The sequence below is a fragment of the Rhincodon typus genome, chromosome 35 (genome assembly GCF_021869965.1).
Source record: "Rhincodon typus isolate 14 chromosome 35, sRhiTyp1.1, whole genome shotgun sequence".
Lineage (NCBI taxonomy): Eukaryota > Metazoa > Chordata > Chondrichthyes > Orectolobiformes > Rhincodontidae > Rhincodon > Rhincodon typus.
Window position 1 is genome coordinate 20,176,172 of NC_063366.1, and position 22,309 is coordinate 20,198,480.

Genomic DNA, 22,309 nt, shown 5'->3' on the forward strand with positions numbered 1-22,309 from the left:
GTTCCCTCCTTGCTCCAGTTTTTATTCTTTCCTCAGACTGCATTCGTTTTTTTTTTAATCTACCCGTGTGAAAATCGCGAAATCGAAGACAACTTAAAAATCCCTGACTATTGTAAAAAGATTATTGGAAAATCACTGAAGGTGAGCGTCACAATTAGCGAAATTGAGAGAGGTTTGAATCCGAAACTGCTGCGTTTGAAAATGGCTTCCGGAGAGCGAGGAGAAAACTTAAGCGAGGAGGCAATTTGTCCGAATTTCTTGACTTCTTCACAGATCCGGTCATGCCGGAATGTGGGCACAACTTCTGCCGCTCCTGTATCACCCAGTTTTGGGAAAAGAAGGAGATAAACTCGTGCCCGGAATGTCGGGAGCTACTTCCAGAGAGAAACCTCAGGCTAAATCTTGCTGAGAAAGCTCGCAGATTAAATTTGAGTCCAAAGGAGAAGGAAAATAACCTTCGCTGTGAGGACCATCAAAAAGAACTGAAGCTCTTTTGTGAAACTGACAAAAAATTGCTCTGTGTAATTTGTGTCGTTGGGCAAAAATACAGAGAACACAAATTGCTGCCGATTAAAGAAGCTGTTGAAGTCTACAAGATAAAAGGAAATAGATTTCAGTAGCTGTTTATTTCATTGTCGTTTCATGTTCCAAAGCCTGTGATTGTTTCTTCCAAACCCAGGCTCAGATGAAATGTTCCATAAATTCTCTCTTGGAGGAGAAATCGACTTTTGTAGAAACGGAACTGAAACATATACGGAAGATTTCTGAAATTAAGGTGAGGTCTCCCTGTGCTGATTTTCTGGCGTCTGGGTTAGTTGTTCCCTTAATCGTGGGGCATTAATTATGTTTCACATTTTATTTTTGAAAGAACAGGCGAGCAGTCTGCAGACCCACATCACATCCGAGTTTACTAAATTGCATCAGTTTCTTACTGAGAAGGAACAGCGTTTAATCATTGATCTCAGGCAAGAAGAGGAGAGGATTCTAGAAGCAATGGAGAAAAACCTTCGTGAAATTCAAGATAATATTAATTCTATTGAAGAGAAGCTCTCACGTTTGCAGAAACGGTTGGATCAAAAAGACGAGATGACGTTTCTGAAGGTGAGATAATTTACTGGCGTTGAGTTCCGTGAAACCTGACAGTGACGTATATTAACTAATGATAGCTGTGACATTAACATTGCATTTACTGATAGGAAAACACAGAAATAGAAATTTGTATCCATTATTAGAGCGTTCTGCTGTTGGCCACCGAATGCTGTGTTTATCGAATCTCAAGATTACTGGTAGCCTCCAAGAAATGAGTTACATTGATCGTTAACATGCTTTATAGACGTACATTTCTCCTGAACCTCTCAAACTGTTTAGTTTAAGTTCCCTGTTGTGAGCGTGTCTCGATCTGCGTTCGTGAGAGTCAACGTGTCTGTGAGTGGGACTAATGCTGAGTTCTATGGTCTGACACAAAAATAATTATCATTCGGTTAATTTTCCACTCAATGGGTCATTGGGAGAGCCACTCGACAAATTCACGAGCCCCAGAAAATCACCTGGTTCTCTGGATTGATAGTCTTTTGATAATACGAGTAGGCCATCGCCGATGACGTAATCTGTTTAAATTCCAGAGCAGGCTCAACGTGATGAATGCACTATTCCTTCTTTGATTTCCAATGTTTCGATGTACCCTATCTATTTTCTCCAATTACCTTGAAAATGTGCAGTCTTAATTCCACAGGTTTGTCTCCCTCTCTCTCTTCCAATATCTGTTGAAATCGACATATTTAACTTTGATAGTCTCTCCTAATTTCTGTTTCAAAACGCATCTCTTTACATCTGCATATAATATCAAATCAGCCAGATAAATGGACACTTCTCTGTCGTTATCTGTTCCCTCCTGAAAAGCGTTACAATAATTCTCACTGTTTGTGGCTTATCTATTTTAGGAGGAATCTTATCGGACGAAAAGGTAAGATATGCTGTTTTCAGAATTTTTGCTGAGTTTTATAAACTGAATGTCAGAACTTATCGGTATGGTGTTAGTAGATTTCTCCCCTGTCCGCAGTTCCAAAATTATATTTGAGAAAGAGTTTGAAATTGGATGAAACCAACTCCTTTATGCCTGTCGGATGTAGTAACCTTCTTACTGACTCTGAGAAACTCAGAACGTATGTTTCAACTGTGATGTGCATCGTAACCAACTTATACCACCTGTCTACTCCGATAAAGTGATAACAAAGTTGAGCCATGTTCATATTATCTTCTGTCCGACAACAACAACAATTTGCATTATATTGGTACCACTTATAATCGATAAGCAAATCATACGGCGTTGTGCAAGGGTGTTAGAATTTAGAAAGCGAAAATCGAGACCACACCATAGATGCGGATATTAGTGCAGACGAGGTAGGGAGGTTTCAGAAGACGTATTAATGAACACAAAGAGAGTGTAGACAGGCAGAGGTTTTTGAGAAAATTCTCGTGGCGGTTTCTGCAGATGAAGGCGCAGTCACCAATAGTGTCCATTTAAAATACGGGATAGTCAAGAATTGAAGTAGAAACGAATAGGATTTTCAGTGGGATGAATGTTCACGTGTTACATATTTGCACAGTCTTTACCGTCGTACTAGGAGTTTTATTTATAAAATAGCAAGTATGTAGGTTCGATGTTTATCATCTGTTCTGTGTAACATCTTAGTCATGATCGGTTATATTATTTTTAGTTCCTTTTCTTGACATGAGTACCTCCATTCTTTGCTCTTGCATTTGCGGCTTATCGTTTGCTCAATTATAGGTTTAAAATTTACCATTCAGTTTGGACCATCTTCGCTCTACCATAAAACAGGGGGAATTTTATTCATTCGTAACATTTTGTAAACGCTCTAAAAATAAAGACAAATTGATAAGATCAGCTGTTTAACGTTTACAGGATTAGTGGGGAATAACAGGCGCTCTCAATTGCAGATGCCAACCTGTCTATTGGAAACTTCAATGCTCCTTTACAGTACATGATGTGGAGACAAATGATGCATGTTATTAATCCAGGTAAACATATTAAATTGGTGGTTACAACCTTCGTGGTGAAAGAACTCAAGCGTCGTTAAAGCCCTGATTAAATGATTACATTAATGTTCTTTAATCTTTGGAAACCTTCCAGGTTTCGACCGATTTCTTTGCATTGTTTCCTCTGGATAAGTGGCTAAATCGAACTGCATTACATGTCCAGCAGTGAAGAGATCTGTGTAACCAGAGGGATAGATCGTAGTTCTTACAACCTGAAATCAAAATTATAGACAAAACTGGTATAGCCCTGTCTGGAGCTCTGGGGACATGTTTTAGTCATCGAATTAAAGATACACATGCACATTGAAGGGCATATGTAAACCGGGGGATAATGAAATAGGTGGAATTAAACACCTTCAAAAGCACCGTTTAATGAAGCTGCGGAAACTAGAGATTAGAGAAATGCAGAGGGACTGTTGTGAATTAGGCAGTATGCGTGGTGATCTTATTGAAACATTCAATATTCAAAAAGAACCTACGATGATATAGCAGCTATTGGTTTAAGGACCTCAGATTCTACAGTAAGGTATTTTTAAACCTCCATGTAGCATAACAAGGCAATGTGGATTGGACGAGCCTGACTTTTGAGTGATCCCATTGATTGAGCAGGCAATGTTACAGTCTTGACGAGGGGTTTCGGCCCGAAACGTTGACTTTCCTGCTCCTCGGGTGCTGTCTGATCTGCTATGCTTTTCCAGCTCCACATTTATTGAACCATCAGTGATAAGAAGCCCAATCCAAACTGAGGGCTGGAGTTTGCTATAATTTTACGGGTCATTTTACCACTGGATTGTGGGACGGTTCTGGGCGTTGTTTAAGGAGGCGGAGTGAGACTCTAAATCAGATGACAGCTCTGGTGACGGTGGAGAACGCGTTTGGCGTGGCATAAAAAACCGATTATTTGGCAGTAGGGATAGCAAAGTAGCGGGCAGTAGCTGTGAAAACAAGGAACGCATCCCTTGGGCATAGAAAAATCCTTGTATAAGACGAAATAAACTCGACCTGGAAATTAACTACTGTTTTCATGCTTGCTGCACGATCCAAACCTTCTCAGAGCAGTGATGTAGTTTTGAGAAATACTTCTGTCATGTAGAAAATGTGAGACTAAACTTGCGTACAGCAAGATCACCGAATCAGCATTTTAATGGTGATGAAGTAATATGAAGCTCCAACTAGCGGCCACTATTTAACAATCAAGGGTTGCCCATTTGCAGTAGAAATGATTTTTCTTCTCAGGTTGTCATAAGTCATTGGAGCTGCCTTGCTGAAAAGGTGGTGAAATAAAATGAAATAAAAATCCAATTCCTGTTAACCAAAGTGATGAAATGTTACCGGGGCAGTTATCCATCTATGAGATCGGCCCGATGGTGTTGAGTGGCCGTTTGGGCCTACTCACCCTCCTTTTTTGCATGTTCACAAGCCATCTATTCTGATGCAATTGTCTCTAGTATAAATATTAAGCAGTTCACTAGGAGAATAAATTCCTCACAGAAATTCTGATGACGTTTCTAGTGCTGCTTTTAGTCCATTCTGCATTTTGTGCCCGTCAGTGTACTTTGCGTCTCTCATGTACCATCTAGTGAAACGTGAAGCTTGCGTTCAATCCTTATGAACTGCATAGAAAGTACTGTGCGGTTTTGCTTCCATTGTAGCTCTGTTTGTGACATAATAACACAGCAGTGTTATTTATGTAAATCAGTTCCCAATTACCATCAGGCTGTGGTTTACTCACAATGTCTACAGGCCATGCAGGAAAAGAGATGATTAACCTTGTTGTCTGGTTATGTGATAAAATTCCCAATGTCATTTGTCCGAAAGTCTATCCAGTTCTGTCAGCCTTAATCACCCTCCCATAATTCTCTTCTCTATTCTTTTTTCGTTCAATCTCCATCTGATCCCACTGGCTTTCCTCTGCCACCCTCCCTCTCCCCTCATTCCGTCTTCCTGTCCTATTTTCACATTCCCTTCCTGTGCCTTCTGCTCCTTTCCACTCTACGATACCCAATCAGCGTCGTCTTTTTTTCTTTCTCTCTCTCCCTCCGTCTTCCCTGTTTCACCCACACACAGTTTCTTCTTCATTTTCATTTTGTCCAATCCTCATTAGATTCATTCCTTAGCCTCTTTCCCCTTTCTCGTCTTGAAAACGCTAAAACCCCTCTATCTCAGTGAATGGTGCCTTTGCATCCCCATATCTCAGTTCTCTTTCACAGCAAAGTTCCCTTCATTTGTTTTATACATATGCCCTCTCAATACAAGCTCCAAATCTTCGTCCTGCTTCCCTGCCTTCTTTCCACTTACCCAATCACAAATCCATCTTGCTTTCTCCCTGCCCAAAACACTATCATTCCTCTGTTGGACACTTTCCTGTTTGCTATCTCTCCTCAAACTCCCCCACCATTATCCCAGCACATGTCCTTTCTGCTCCTGCCACTTACCGTCTCCTTACTGCCGGCCCATTTTCCTCTCAGTTGCTATCCTCTCCCCTTCCCTCCTCCCGCACTTTCTCGTCGATCTCTGCGATTCCTTCTCACTCAAGAGAACATCCCTTTCCACGCAATTCCACTGTCGCTTTCCACAAGTCACTAACTGTCTAAAATTAACATTTCGCTAGTTCCAGCCTCTCTGACTCTGGATCTGAAAACAGCGAATCCCTGACTAATCCTATCTAAGGACCGGAGCAGTGTAAGACTTGGAATCAAACAGAATCCACTCCCCAACTCCGCGGAGACGTTTGATCTCTGTCCCTTTGTCCTGGGATCGCAGGGACTTACGTCAGGGAGACATTACTGGGAAGTAGAGGTGGGAGAGAAGACTTCATGGAGGCTGGGAGTGGCTCGAGAGTCTGTGGAGAGAAAAGATGTAATTAACCTGAAACCCCAGACCGGATAGTGGGTTCTGGCGCTGAAAACAGGACGCAATTACTTTGCCGTCACCTGCCCCTCACTAACCCCCCTGAATCTGAGTGTGAATCCCGAAAAGATCGGGATTTTTCTGGACTACGATGATGGCCAGGTGTCATTTTACAATGCGGGCAACATGTCGCATCTCCACACTTTCACCGAAAAGTTTACTGAGAAACTTTTTCCTTTTTTTCACCCAGGGTTGATTGACAGCGGTAAAAGCTCTGCACCTCTGACAATCTGCTGGATAAAAGAGCAATAAGTTTTCTATCTCTCAATTCTACACTGTCTCTCTGCCTTGTGCCAACTGAAACTTGGTGGAATTGGTCTCCGTTACAGCTGGAGAGAGAAGTCATGACAACATTAAAGTAGAAAACGCTGGGGAAGACTCAACAAATTAGGCATTACCTGTGGAGAAAGAAACACAGTTAAACTTTCTAATCTAATATCATACCTTCAATTCAGGAGAAAAGTCATACCGGACACAAAATGTTAGCTCCGTTTCTGTCTCCATAGATGCTACTAGATCTGCTGAGTTTCTCCGGAACTTATTGTTGTTATTTTAAATTACTGGCATCTGCAGTATTTTCTTTTTATTATAGCCAGGATATTATTTCTGGAATAAACTCTATATTGGAACTGAGAACTGAAAGATCAGAATGGACACCTGCAACAATGGTGATCAGAAGGACAGGGAAAGAAGAATCAAATAAAACCTCCAATGTTCGAGAGGACCTCAGTAGTAAAGATGAGCTGTGAACTGTAGGAACGCAGAAGCCAGCTGACTGTAATGTTTCACAGACTGAAGGTGACGCTACATCGCTATGTTTGAAAAGAATCAATCATGCGGTCTCAGACTGGGGTCACAAAATAATTTCTGTACAACGTTGGTTAGGTGAGGTTAATGGAGAGGGTGGGTGTATTAAAAAATTCTCAGCAGACAGAACAAATGAGAAAAAGAAATCCATTTTGTGTAATTTAGCAAGGGCGTTTTATAAGCCTGCATTAGAGACGATTAAGATTTCCATTCCCAAATATGATGAATTTTTGCCCTTCGTCGCGATTTCCTTTGCTTGGCTTGTTTCCTTTTGTTAGGTGGGGAGGTGGAGGTCAGTTGCTGTTGTGATGCCAGGTTGTCTTCAATGTTGTCTCATTAAGCGAGTTAAGAGCATTATCATGCTGCTTGGCCTGCGGAGTCCTTCTATCATTTTGTCTTTATATGATTCTTTCCATTGTCTGTTTCTGGTGTTCATGCTAAAACAAAGAATTTATTTTGCTACAAGCCCTCAACAAGTTATAACATAATAAATTGTTTAAATGATTACCATCATTCTGGATTTGCACGGCTATGTAAATATTACACATATGCTGCACAACAAATTGGCTTTCTGTAACAAAGATTAAGGGATATAAACTCATATATTTATGGGAGTCGTTTTACAATTAAATACGTATCTGCCTTAAAAATGTTTGGACATTTAAATGTGGTAAGGTTACTTTAATACTATTTTGATAGTTAGGATTATATCTAATCCTGAACAGTTCGGGTGTTATGTAATGAACAAATGATGTCATGAAAGTCAGTTCATTTGTTCTAGTATATTAGCGGAGTATTAGTTATCACTTACTTGTGATTTCCTTCCGTGACATATCACTTTCTGCATCTCTGAAACAATTATTAAGTCACTAGTATGTTATTAGTGAGAAAGTTAATTAAAAAAACTGTAAGAAATTGTTTCAGAGATAGTAGGAACTGCAGATGCTGGAGAATCTGAGATAACAAGGTGTAGAGCTGGATGAACACAGCAGACCAAGCAGCATCAGAGGAGCTCGAAAGCTGACGTTTCGGGCCTGGACCCTTCTTCAGAAATTGTGAGAATTGCAAGAAATTGCGCTGCATTGTGGTTGCTACTTGTCATTATATTTGATGTTGGGGGATCACTAATGTGAATTCACTTTCAAAAGGGAATATTCGAGCCAAAACAAAACCGGAAACACTGCAATAAAACATACCGAGCAAAAATGGACTCTTTTCAATGTACAGATCTGCATGGAAGTCCTTGGGGAAGAGCAACCACAATATGACAAATAGATCATTAAAATGGGCAGTGAAATATTCGAGTTTGGAACTAACGTACTGAAACTAACCAACTGGAACTACGCTGGTGTGAGGCGTGAATTGGCAATGACGCATTGGGTATCTTACTAAAAGGGTTGACAGAGGATAGGCAATGATTAATGTTTAAACACCGTATGGCAAGTTACAATATTAATTCTTTATGGAGCAATACCTGGCGCAAAAATATACGAGTAAAGATGGAAGAGCCATGACTTGTAAAGGAAATTAGCGATGACATTTGATCTAAAGACGAGATACATAATATTGCCAGAACAAGAAGAAAACTAGAGAATTGGAAATACTTTAGAAATCTTAAGACGATTTTTTTTAAAAAATAATGATCATGAAAGGGAAACAAAGTATGAAAATAATATTGAAGTGGACATTAAACAAACCTGAAAAGTTTTTAAAAATCGTGGAATGGTTTAGGAAAGGAGAATAAAAATGTTTAGAAATTAGTTCGTGGCTCACAGAAAAATTACATACCAGTCAGAAAGAAAGATTCCAGGAAAGGGACTGACCAGCATGGTTAAACAGGGAAGTTCAGGAGAGCATCAAATCGAAAGAAAATGTAGACAATATGCCATGACTGGTGACAAAACAGAGATTGGGAAAGTTTAAATAAAAACAAAAAAATGCCCAGAATGTTAACGAGGGAGAAGATGCATTTTGAGGTTAAATTTGCAAATCACAACAAGATAGAGAGCAAGAGTTCATTTTACTCTATTTAAAAAAAGTGAATTAGAAATTTAAGACAGGCCTTTAGAGAACGGAAATGGGAAAATGATAACAGGGATCAGAAAACAGCATATGTTAGTCACATCACATTAGAAAACACTCCGATCATTCCAAAAAGGTTTTAGTGACGAATACAAGACATTTATTATACTCCTTCTTAGATTCTGGGAAAGCTGCAGGGGATGGGAAAATGCTAAGTTTCTTCAACAAGGGAAGGAGACACAAACAGCTAAAGATAGGACAAATTTCTTAACATCTATGCTTGGGAAAACGTTAGAGTCTATTATAAAGGATGTAATAGCAGAGTACTTCGAAATGCAGAACATGTACAAGAATAGCTGATGTGGTTTCACGGATGGAAAACCATGCCTTACAAACTTACTGGAATGATTTGAAGAAACAACTGTGTTATGACACTGAAAGTGTCTAATGGGATCGTTATCATCATAGAATCCCTACAGCGTGGAAACAGGCCCTTTGGCCCAACAAGTCCACACCAACCCATCCCCCTACAACCCACCTAAGCTCCACATCCCTGAACACTACAGGCACATTAGCATAGCCAATCCACCTAATCTGCACGTCTTTGGACTGTGGGAGGAAACCCACGCAGCCACAGTGAGAACGTGCAAACTCCACACAGACAGACGGCCAAGGTTAGATTCGAACCCAGGTCCCTGGCGCAGTGAGGTAGCAGTGCTAACCACTGAGCCATGGTGCCGCCAAACAAGATCGTCCAGTTACCTCTAGTGAAAACAAGCTCTATTTGCATTAGGCTTGTTTTTCATGCGCTTTACACTTAATTGTTCATTGGCATGTCCAATTAGCTCTTAACGATTAATCCTTAATGGTTTGGTTTGAAGATATCATTTCTGAGCCTAACTCAACTGAAATAAGCGGTATAGATAAACTGGAAGCAGTGGATGTAATATATGTTGTGTCAGGTCAAGGAGGTGGGGATGAGAGGTAGGGTTGGTCATCCATGACTCCTTGACCTGACACAACCTGTCCATCTTCTCTCCCAACTATCCGCTCCTCCCACCTCATTAACCAATCCCCACCACTGCCTACCTGCACTCACCTATCACCATCCCACCTACCTTCCACAGCCCCACCCCTCCTTTCTCTATTTCGGAGCTCCCTTCCCCCTCCCCCATTACTGAAGAAGGGTCTCGACTCGAAACGTCAACTTGCCTGCTCCTCTGATGCTGCCTGGCCTGCTGTGTTCCTCCAGCTCCACGTTGTGTTACCTCTGATTCCAGAATCGGCAGTTCTTACTATCTCTGATGTAATATATGTGTCCGCCCAGGAGGCGTTGGATAAGGTACCAAATGTGGAACTACTTAAAAGATAAGAGTTCGTAGTGTTGGTGGCAGTATATTAACAGGGATAGAGGATTCGCTAACCAATGGGAAACGACGGTGAAGATAATGGTCTGTATTTGTAAGATGGCGATCTTTAACTCGTGGAGCGCCATAGGAATCACTGTTGGGGCTCCAATTGTTTACAATATATATCAAAAACTTGAATGAGGAAAATGAATGCGCTGTAGTCAAGTTTGTAGTGGCCACAAAATTACATAGGAAGGCAACTGTGTGAGGGTGATTTCAATAATATACAGAAAGATATGGACAAATTAAGATTAGGCAAATCGAATACAATGTGGGAAACTGTGAGGTTATGAACGTTGGAAGGAAGAATTGAGGAGCTGAATATTATTTAAATACAGAAATCCTTCATAAATCTACAGCACAGAGGAATTTTGCAGACCTCGTGTATAAATCACAAATATCAAGCAGACAAGTTCAGTCGGTAATAGGGAAAGCAAGTGGGATATCGGCCTTTAGTTGAAAAAAAAAACGAATGGAGCATAAAAATAAGAGGTCTTGTTAAAACTACACGATTCCCATATTCTTTGATTCCTTTAGTTCCAAGCGCCATCTCCAACTCCTTGAAATCATACAATATTTTGGTTTCAACTACTTTCTGTGGCAACAAATTCCAGTGGCTCACCACTGTTCTGGGAGAAAACAATCTTTATATCAGTACTAAATGGTTTACTCGATGTCTTTGGATGTGACATCTGTTTCTAGATTCCCCCAATATCACTGCCAATTCTCCTACATCTACCCTGTCCTGTTAGAAAATGATAAGTTAATATGATTTCAACCACTGTCCCGCTCCCCTTCTGTATAGTAATTATCGGAACACAAGGAGAGGAGCAGGCCATTCAGCTCCTCAAGCCTTTTCTGCCGTACGATTATATCATGGCTAAATCTGTGGCTTAATTCCTTTGTGATGTTTGGCCCGTGGCCCTTAACACTTTTGCTAAACAAAACAAAATCTCTCTCAGTTTTAAAATGAACAACTGATCTAACATCCACTGCTGTTTGTGGAAGAGGGTTCCATGTTCGTACCACACTTTGTGTGTGGAAATGTTTCTTAAAATCTCTCCTGAATGGTCAATTCTCAGACTGTGGCTGTCAGCTCCTTTCTTTTTACCTACCATATGTTTTCTTGCAAACGTCTTGAAAACTTCAATCAGATCAACCAGTAACATTTTGGTATAATCCTAATCTATTCATAGGTCAGTCCTGCCAGTCCAGGAACCAGTCTGTTAAACCTTTGCTGCATACCGTCTTTTGCAAGAACATCCTTCCTCTTATCGGAAGACTAATAGTATGCACGATATTCCAGGTGTGGTGTCACCACGGCCCTGTATAATTACAGAAAGGGTGTGTAGCTAACGGAAAATTGATATCTGCCATTAATCATGCAGGCATTATGCATGATTAGAATTTTATCAATGAATTATGTTTGACTCGTGCTAATTTTAATTGTGAGTACATATTGCTTGTTAGTTCATTTTAAGCTCATGTTGATATTGAAAGTAAAAGTATTGTTACGACTACATGAGCAGATGAACTCTTCCATCTAGTCAAACTCTTTGGTTAGCCACCACCAGAATTGAAGACAATTTTGCAAGAGGCTATGCATCTCTCCAGTTAAAACATGGTCCTCTAATTAGAGACACAATAAGCACCCAACATGCAAGGTTTCTGGGTAGCCAAAATGCAGCAAATATTTGAACTGAAGAAAACAAATAAACGCCATGGTGTCAAGTATAGGGCTGCTGTACGCACAAGGCACGCGGGTGCAAATTTAGTATGGAATCCTCTCTATTACAAATGAGAATAAAGAATGCATGGTTTAGAACATAGAACACAGAACATTACAGCGCAGTACAGGCCCTTCGGCCCTCGATGTTGCACCGACCTGTGAAACCAATCTGAAGCCCATCTAACCTACACTATTCCATTACCATCCATATGTTTATCAAATGACCATTTAAATGCCCTTAAAGTGGGCGAGTCTACTATTTTTGCAGGCAGTGCATTCCACGCCCTTACTACTCTCTGAGTAAAGAACCTACCTCTGACATCTGTCCTATATCTATCACCCCTCAATTTAAAGCTATGTCCCCTCGTGCTAGCCATCACCATCCGAGGAAAAAGGCTCCCACTGTCCACCCTATCTAATCCTCTGATCATCTTGTATGTCTCTATTAAGTCACCTCTTAACCTTCTTCTCTCTAACGAAAACAGCCTCAAGTCCCTCAGCCTTTCCTCATAAGACCTTCCCTCCATACCAGGCAACATCCTGGTAAATCTCCTCTGCACCCTTTCCAATGCTTCCACATCCTTCCTATAATGCGGCGACCAGAACTGTACGCAATACTCCAAGTGCGGCCGCACCAGAGTTTTGTACAGCTGCAACATGACCTCATGGCTCCGAAACTCAATCCCTCTACCAATAAAACCTAACATACTGTACGCCTTCTTAACAACGCTATCAACCTGGGTGGCAACTTTCAGTGATCTATGCACATGGACACCGAGATCTTTCTGCTCATCCACACTACCAAGAATCTTACCATTAGCCCAGTACTCTGTATTCCTGTTACTCCTTCCAAAGTGAATCACCTCACACTTTTCCGCATTAAACTCCATTTGCCACCTCTCAGCCCAGCTCTGCAGCTTATATATTTCCCTCTGTAACCTACAACATCCTTCTGCACTATCCACACCTCCACCGACTTTGGTGTCATCCGCAAATTTACTAACCCATCCTTCTACGCCCTCATCCAGGTCATTTATAAAAATGACAAACAGCAGTGGCCCCAAAACAGATCCTTGAGGTACACCACTAGTAACTGAACTCCAGGATGAACATTTCCCATCAACCACCACCCTCTGTCTTCTTACAGCTAGCCAATTTCTGATCCAAACCGCTAAATCGCCAAACCGTTTAGGATCCTTTGATTGTCTTTGATGGCCAAATTTTCTTTTCAACACATACTAATAGTGATAGTGCGTTTATTGGGTGGACTCAGTCATAGTGCAATGATATTGCAAGTTTTTTTTCAACTTTTTTGGCTTGGTAAAGTAAAGATAATCTTTGCAGGCTAGAACCTGTGGAATTTTGTGGCTTAATTGTTTTGATAAAGATTGGCACTCCCAATCTTCAAATTTTTTCCATTGGCAGTTCAGTGAGAAAATTTAGTTGAGAAGTGCTAGCAGTTATGTGCACTCTTCCCTAGTTTCTAGACTTTATCAGACAGGAGTATCAAAATAGAAGTTCAGTCCAAGTCCACCTTGTGAACTGGTGACACAACACATATATTTAGTCTAATTCCCAATTGATGTAGACAAATTGACAAAACGATATTTAAATTTCCAATAATTGATGGAAAGAATTGCAGGATAAATTGTCACATTTACTGTTACACACAAACTTAAAGTACAATTGACTACCCACTATTTAGCATCACTACTCATCTTAGTTTGCATTCCGCTTATTCCCCCTTCCTCCATCGCTTATTGTTCTTCTTTTTCATCCATTTGGTCCAAAATCTCTCATATTTGGAAAAAAAAGTCACGGTTGATTTCTGCAGTTTGGAACGCCCACTGGAATTGCGTTTCTATTTGCTTCTTCTCTTCGTCAACAACATCTCCTACCTCTGCTCCCATACTCTCAGCACTGGCGTACAAACACAGAACAAATCCTTTCCTAGTACCACACAGTCCTTTTTGATCTTTAGGTTTCTATTCATGGTTTGTCGCAATATTAAACTGTTTTCTCCTTCCTGCGAGGCCCAACAATTTCAGATGGAACACGTCATGGATACGTGGAATTATTAGATTCGTACGTTAATGATGTTTTATTCCGCAAATTAACGTAGTGAAGAGTTTCTCCCGTCGTCATTTGATGCCGGATTGAAACTGGGAAAGATCCTTTCAGTGAACATTTGAGTGAAAGTGTGGAGATAGGACATGTCGTCTGCATTGTAAAATGACACCTGCCCATCCTCATAGTCCGAGTAAACCCCAATCTTCCGGGCTTTCACAGGAGGGTTAAGGCGGGTATCGGAGCGTGAGATGGTGGCCAAGTGACCTCTTTCGGGAACAAAAAGAGAAGTTGCTGGGAAAGCTCAGCGGGTCTGGCAACATCTGTGAGGAAAAAAGAAATCAGAGACACCGACCTGAAATGTTAACTCTGACTTTTTCTTCATGGATGCTGCCAGACCTGCTGAGCTTTCCCAACAACTATTTTTGTTCCTGATTTACAGCTTCCGCAGTTCTTTCGGTTTTTAACTTCCTTCGGGATCCAGCCACACAATCCTGTATCCAGTTTCATGTCGCAGATCAACCTCCCCTTTCCTGCTGGCACACCCTCCCATCACTCCAATAAACCACTCAATCTTTTTCTTTACCTCCACCTCCCAGTAATGTCTACCTGATCTGAGTCCCTGCGATCCCATGACGCAGAACCAAAATGAAATCTCTCCAGTGTATCAGCGACCTGCTGTTTTTTTTTCCAAATCTCACACTGGCCCGATTCTAAAAAAGGATGAGCCAGGAATTTGCCGTGCTCGGACCCAGAGTCAGAGAGGCTGGAGTTGAGGTGGGGAGGAAAATAAATTAATATAGTCAGAGGTTTAGAGTGTGGGGTAGTCTTGAGTGACTATTTGACGGACGAAGAACGACCATGAATAAATAGCGGGAGAGGTTGAGGAAGGACCTAGAGATCCGCGGTGGAAAGGGGAGAGGATAGATGAATGTGAACAGGGCAGAAGCGGATTGAGAGAATGAGGAAAAGAGGTGAGGAGAATTATGAGTTTGGGAGGGAGTGCGAGCTTGAAGGGGATCGAGCGAGGTTAGAAGTTTGTTCATTAGAACTGTTGCGGGAGGAGGCGTGGTTTCATACATGCCCTGGATGTGTACGTGATGTTTGAAGGGAGTGCGTCAGAGAGGAAGTTGTAGACAGCAGCTAAAGGGTGGCAGCGAGCGTGGGAGAATTTAACAACATAGAATGGGTTGGAAGAGCAGATGACGCAACAAGTCCGAAATGAGCTAGGAACAGAGAATACAGAGAAACAGTTTTCAACAGACAATTGTGTGAGCGAGAAAGAAGAGAAAAAGCAGCGAAAGAAGGATACAGGAAGGAATTGGATTCCAGAGTACAGTGCTAAGCGATGAAAAGAAAATAAGTGAGTCAGAGGAGAATAGAGGGAATGATTTCCAGATAAAATCTTTAAAGTGTGTAGGAAGACACTACTTCGAAGCAGTGTGAAGGCGTTCCCGCATAAAGTGCATACAATCAATTCCTGTAGAGATCAGAAAGAAAAAGAACATACCACGTCATACCAGAAGGGGTTGCGAGAAGAAATAAGAGGGGACGTAACTGAGGATGAATTTACAGAAGCTTAAGTGAGTGAATATGTACAGGATTAGAAAGCGAATTAGTTTGTGAAGAATAAGAAGGGGAAATAGAAGACAGCATAGATGAGAACTGGTGTGGGAGATGTATAGTAAATGGGAGGGAAAAATAAAGTGGTACATGCCGAGCAGAAAGAAAGGAAAATGACAGACACTGTGGGATGGAGAAAAAAGATAAAGTGTGTGGAAATAGAAGAGGAGAGAGTGAAGGAAAAGATGGAAGAAAGCTGTCTGCAAAGGACCGGAATAGTGGGAGAGAATGGATGATAGAAGGTGGAAGGAGAGAACACGGAAGTGAAAGATTCGCATGGGTGGGGACAGATAACAAACAAGGGAGAAACAAAAGATTTTGGAGGTTCGAGGACAGTTTGGGATAGGGAGAAAGTTGAAGGAAGTAGAGAGAGAGCAGAGGGGCACTAAGTGGGAGACAGTGCTGGAGGGTGTGAATGGTAGGAAGTGGGAGAGAGTGTGAGAGGGACGGGAGAAAGAAAACACCAAGAGAGCACGGGTAAAGTTAAGACCTCAAGAATAATGAACATATGTGGAGAGGGGGAGGGTGATGAAGAGATTAAGTAAATTGTTACTTTATTCGTTGGAGTTTAGAAGAATAAGAGGTAGAATAATTATGTATTTCGTCCTGCAATGGACTGAAAGATTGTAGATCATGGATACAATTCCAATGCCAGTTTGAATGGAAAATGGGGAGAGAAATTAACGGGCAGCAGTAAAATGAGAAGATAAATCAGAAGGTAGGTCCAACAAAGAATGCAATCTCAGTATTTTGTCAAAGTGAAAACATTTCTGGAAGTCACAGTAAAGCATGAAGACAACTGTAATTAGCTCAGAAAGAAGCCAACATCTGTACAGAACCATGTAGTGATGTGGAGTTACAAAGGTTAAGGGAACAATTTACATCACATTTGAAGCAATTAATAATAACAAAATCAGGAAGACCAATGTGCATCTGTGATGAAATTGCTACAGGCAGCAATCATGCTTGATATATGATATAACGGATATTCCATTGCAATGAGACTTGCAAGTGAGTCCAGAAGCGCAAAAACCAAGAGGACTCTTAACTGCCATCTGAAAAGGCCTAGTAAATGGTTTAGTTCTGCCAAACCATGACAGAAAGCTGAATAAAAATTATAATCGAGAGATCAATCAGCATCAACAGCAGTACCAGAAACGCTAAAAGGACAACCAGCTTAATCGTCAAGTCCTGTTCATTACCATCTGAGTAATTGTGTCAAAATTGGAACAGCATTATCATGAACTAATCAAATAACAATCAGACATTGCCATGCTAGGAATACAGCAGTGTGTAACCAATCTCCTGAGATCTGAAAGCCTGGTTATTCTCTACAAGGGAAAAGTCAGGAATATGGTGAAATACTTTCCTGGATGGGAGCAGCTGCAACAACATTCAAAACGTCTTCAACTGTCTAGGAATAATTAACCAGCCTCAATAGCCACAAATGCATAAATGGTTATTCCATCCACCACCGAGGCCCTGTCACAGCAGTACGTGTCATCTACGTGTTGAAATACAGAATTGCGTCAAGGTTCCTTAGACAGTATCTTCCCAACCCGCAAGGGTAGCAGATGCATGGGAACATCACGACCTGCAAGTTCCGTTCTAAGCCACTCATCATCCTGACATGACCACGTTTAATCATTCCTTCAGTGTGGTTGGGTCAAAATTTTGGAACTCCTCCCTAAAGGAACGTGGATATACAGAGAGCACATGCGTTTCAAGAAGGTAGCTCACCTCCACATTCTCAAGGACAACTATGAATGGGTAATAAATACTGACCCAGCCAGAGACGTCTACATTTCGAAAATTAATAAAATGTTTTCCAACGATATAATTTATTCATAATATTTATATGATATCTTCCATGACCATTTAAATCTGATATTCGATGAACATAAACTGCGAAATTGATTTTTTTTTTCTCATGGTGTATGGTTTTGGAGGCGTTGCTGTGCAATGATCGTGCTCCCTGCCTATAAGTGTTTAAATCCTACTCTAGGACTTGATGGTGATGAAATTTGCGTTTGCAATGAGACATATCTCCGCTATAAATCATTCTGATACTCCTAGGAGTATTAGGATCATGGCATAGTAGACAGTGAAGAAGATTTTCTAAGATTAGAAAGGAATGATGCTCAAATATGTCAATGGGCAGAAAAACGGCAGATGGAGTTCAGTCTGGATAAATAAGAGGTATTGCATTTTGGCACAACAAAAAGAGGTAGGGCTTATACAATTAATTGTAGGGCCTTGGGTAATGTTGTAGAATAGAGAGATCTAAGTGCGCAGATACATGATTGCTTGAAGTTTGCGTCACGTATAGACAGAGTGGTTAAAAAGACGTTTGGCATGCTTTCCTTCATTGCTCAGTCCTTTGAGTATAGGAGTTGTGAAGTAATGTTGAACTTGTACAGGACATTGGTGAGGCATCTCGTGGAATACTGTCTCCAGTTCTGGTCGCCCAGTTATAAGAAGGATATTATCAAGCTAGAGAGGGTTCAGAAGAAATTTACAAGGATGCTGCCAGGAAGGTTTGATTTATAAAGAAAGGTCAGATATGCTGGCACTTCTTTCACTGGAGCGTAGGAGTTTGACAGGCGACGTGTTCGAAGTTTATAAAATGATGGAAGGTATAGATAGAGTTAATGGTAGTTATCTTTTCCCTAGGACGGGGTATTTTATGAATAGGGGACACATTTTTCAGATGAGAGAAGAGAGATTTTTTTAAAAAGGAGGCTTTTTTTTTACACAGGTGTGGTCAATGTGTGGAATGGACTTCCTGAGAAAGTGGTGGATGCGAGTATAATTATAACTGTTAAAAGACATTTGGATAGATACATAGATAGATAGGAAAGGTTTGGAGGTATATGTGCCAGGAGCAGACAGGTGGGACTAGTTTAGTTTGTGATTATGTTCGGAATGGACTGGTTGGACCGAAGGGCCTATTTCCATACTGTAGGGATTCTATGATTCTATGAAGTGTCTGTTTGTGTGCTATATGACTCTATGACTCTATGAGTGGAGTCTCTTATGCTATAGTTTAACGATCTTCAAGGGGAAAACATAATGAAAACAGACACAATCACATGTTTTGTCTGCTGCATGTGTCAACATGCATGAGGAAAAAAATAAAAATATCATGTATATTTGCAATGTCCAACGTTTAGCTTTCACAAGTTCAACCTTTCCATGTGTTATGTCAGTAGGCTTTCTCCATTATTCCCTTGCAATAGCTGCACTAAATTTAAATGTGTCGTCCTGGGTCATGGAATATGGCGGCCTATGAGTCGTGGTTGGCGAAAATTCTTACATGGATGATAATAACTTTTGGGCAAATTAATGGCGCTTTTCACCAAGCCGATATCCCAGCAGAATTTAGATTTATCCAGATTTGCCTCACTGGGATCAGCCTGCAGACTACAGAGTCTTGCCATCACAGGACTGCTGGGAATGAACTTCGGCAAAAGCCGCCACAGCTTTTTCTGGTCCGACTTTGCAAAGGTCGCATTCTGTAACGAGATGGACGAAGTTATCTTGCTCACGACAGTCACTACGAGGACACACTATATAACAAATGGTAGGCAAGTAGGACCTGACCTAAAAAAAAGAGTCTGATACAGTGCGACATTAGTGACGTGCGAGAGGCTTTAAAGGCCATGGAACAAAATGGACAGAAACAACATGCATACAAAATTAGCTGAGTATTGGAAAACAGAGGAAGTTCTGAAACAGAGAGTAATGTTTAACGGCAATCGTGGGGCTGGAAAAGAGTTTCTTAGTGAAGTTGCACAGATATCATTATTGAACATTCACTTTTCCTGATATACCGGAATGATTTAGAACTTAGTGTTCAGCAGACAAATTGCGAATGGTACAATTGCAAACTGTGAGTAGGATTGTATAAAATGTCTGAATGACAACGACAAAAGGGTTCCGTGAGGGATGTGTGTCGGAGGAAAAGCAAAAAGGGGGAGAAGTGTGAGCTGATGTACTTCGGTCCAAAGAACCTGAGGGATAGTGTAACATTAAAGTTCTTAATTTAAAGAGCATAAAGGAACACAGAGACCTGGGGTGCAGGGGCCATTATAGGTGAGAAATCGACCAGAGAGAACTTAACAAAACATACAGTATGCTAGATTTCTTTAACAGTGGCATAAAGCACAGTAGCAGGGAGGTTATGATAAACTGATATAAGACACTGATTAGGCCTTCGCTGAAATCTTGTTTGCAGATTTCGGCAGCACACTATAGGATACTTGTGAATGCATAACGTTGTACAGACGAGATCTACAATAATTATTCCAGGAATGAGACATTTCATTTGAGAGGAAAGAATGGATACGCTGGGATTGGTTTTGAAAGCGAAGACAGTCGACAGAGGTTTTTTTTTAATCATGAGAGGACTGGCTGGATAAGGAGAAATTGTTCCCACTCGTAACGGAATCAAGTGCAATAGATCACAGATTTAAAGTGTTTTGCAAAAGAACCAAATATGGGATGATTTTTTTTTCACAGAGCGAGCAGTTAGGGCATGCAGTGCAGTGCTTGGAAATGGGATGGAGGCAGGTGCAACTCCATCATTCAAGAAGCACTGGATAACTTTGTTTAGGGTGAATGTGAAAAGACAGGAGTTTCACATTAGGATAAAACGTTCAGAGATTGAGTGCAGGCATATTGAACTGATTGTTCTCCTTCCACACCAACACAATTCTGTCATGGCAAAGACAAATCTCACCACCAGCCACGTTTTGTCTTCGTTCTTTTTTGAAAGGTTTTGCGCCAAATGATATTGATGGACTGCTCAGGGAAGCATCAAACTAGATCTATTACCTTCCCAAAGTGTCATCTAGGAAGTTACCAACACAACATTGCCTTACAGACATGTGGTAAAAGGTGTTTTTGTCCATAAAATTATTAACATGCGTTGGGGTGAATGACACAACTTGACTGATAGATCTGCCTGCATAGTCCATAACAACATTTGTAAACTACAGATATTCAGGCTTTGGCGGAGGTGACCCTATAATCTCTTCACAATTTAATTCATAATAAAGAAATAAATATATGATTCTTACCAGGATTCATTTTAATCAGTGTATCCGTCCAGGCAATGTACTGTAAAGGGACTTTGAACTTTCCATAGATTATGTACCAACAGCTACTGAGCATACAGCACACTCCTCACTCATCCTGGAAGTATTGAAGAGTTTGTTGTTATAATTTGAGTTTTGCTGGACTATTCATAAATACATTCATTTTTTTTCTGATACAGCACGTGTAAAAGAAATGCTAACCTTGTCCTTATAACTAAACAATATGATGTGGAAAGGCTAGCACAGATAATTGAACAACGTATTTCAAGAAAGCTAGTCATAACCTGATCAAAAAAACATGTTATCTCTACGCAATATGCCACAGAAGAAAACTTGTTTACTTGCTGTTGTGTAAAAAGAAAATTGTAGGAAAAAAGCGAAAGGGCAAATGGATAAAATCTTAATGTTCAACACATGCCTCACACTCGCTGAGGATTTGTGTGTTGCTCTACTTTCATCTACTTAAGTTTTTCTCGTTTTCTCCCCAGTGGTGACTGGTCTTCATCTGCCAAATCCCTAAACTCTGGAAATCCACCTTAAACGTCTCTGCCTCTCCATTTTCGCTTCTTCCTTAATACAATTGTATACAATACAGTTCAATACAGCATAGGAACAGACCCATCGACCTACCAAGCCTGCGCTGATTCATATTTCTTATGTAGACCCGCAACTTAATGCCCATGCGTGGTTTCTATCCCTCTGTTTGCCTCCCGTTCATGTGTCTATCAAGATACGCCTTAAACGTTGCTAAAGTGCTTGCTTCCACCATTTCAACTGGCAGAACGTTCCAGGCACCCAGCCCACCCTCTGTGTGAAAACTTTTCCCCGCACTTCTCTCTTAAACTCTCTCTCCACACGTCGAACCTGTGCCCTCTTGTAGTTGATTCTTCTTGGAAAAAAATCCTCTTGATCATCCATCCTATCTATGCCTCTCATAATTTTGTAGACCTCTATCAGGTCGTCCCTCAGACTCTATCTTTCCAATGCAAACAACCCGAGTTTATCCAACCTCTCCTCATAATGAAAATCCTCCAGACTAGGCAACATCCTGGTAAACCTTCTCTGCTCTGTCTCCAAAGCATCCAGACGGTAGCGTGGCAAACAGAACTGCGCGTAATATTCTAAATGTGGCTTTATTAAAGTTTAGTACAGCTGTAATCTAACTTGCCAACTTTTATATTCGAAGGCAAGCGTGCTGTGTGCTTGCTTGATCACCTTATCCACCTGTGTTGCCATTTTCAAGGTTATGAGGAACCGGAAACCCAGATCCCTCTGTATGTCAATGCTCCTAAGTGTTAAGTCTAAAATCTGTCTTCACAATCTCTCCTGATTTCTCCTTTATAATCGGTCTGAAGTTTTGATTTATAACGCTCATTCTGAGACATTATATTGCATTAAGGGCTCTATATAAATCTAAACTTTTTTTTCTCTGTTCGTTAAGAATAACGACGAGCTCTAGAATAAAAAAAATCGATCCGTGCCCATTTGGACTGCAATCTTCACGGGTTCCTCAAGAGCAATGTGAGACATGAATGACCCATTTCTTGGAAGCATTGGCGATGTGACTCTCTCAACGTTACACAAAA

At 40.9% G+C, this 22,309-nt stretch overlaps 1 protein-coding gene across 1 annotated transcript in view; it reads left to right on the forward strand.

Annotated features, from left to right (window-relative positions):
* The first annotated feature begins 201 nt into the window (after positions 1–201).
* LOC109913797 (zinc-binding protein A33-like) overlaps positions 202–22,309 on the forward strand; it is a 62,516-nt gene continuing 40,408 nt past the window's right edge. Inside the window, 5 exon segments of the mRNA XM_048616574.1 lie at positions 202–250; positions 253–603; positions 687–772; positions 865–1,101; positions 1,941–1,963. Of these exon segments, the coding sequence (XP_048472531.1) occupies positions 202–250; positions 253–603; positions 687–772; positions 865–1,101; positions 1,941–1,963 (746 nt within the window).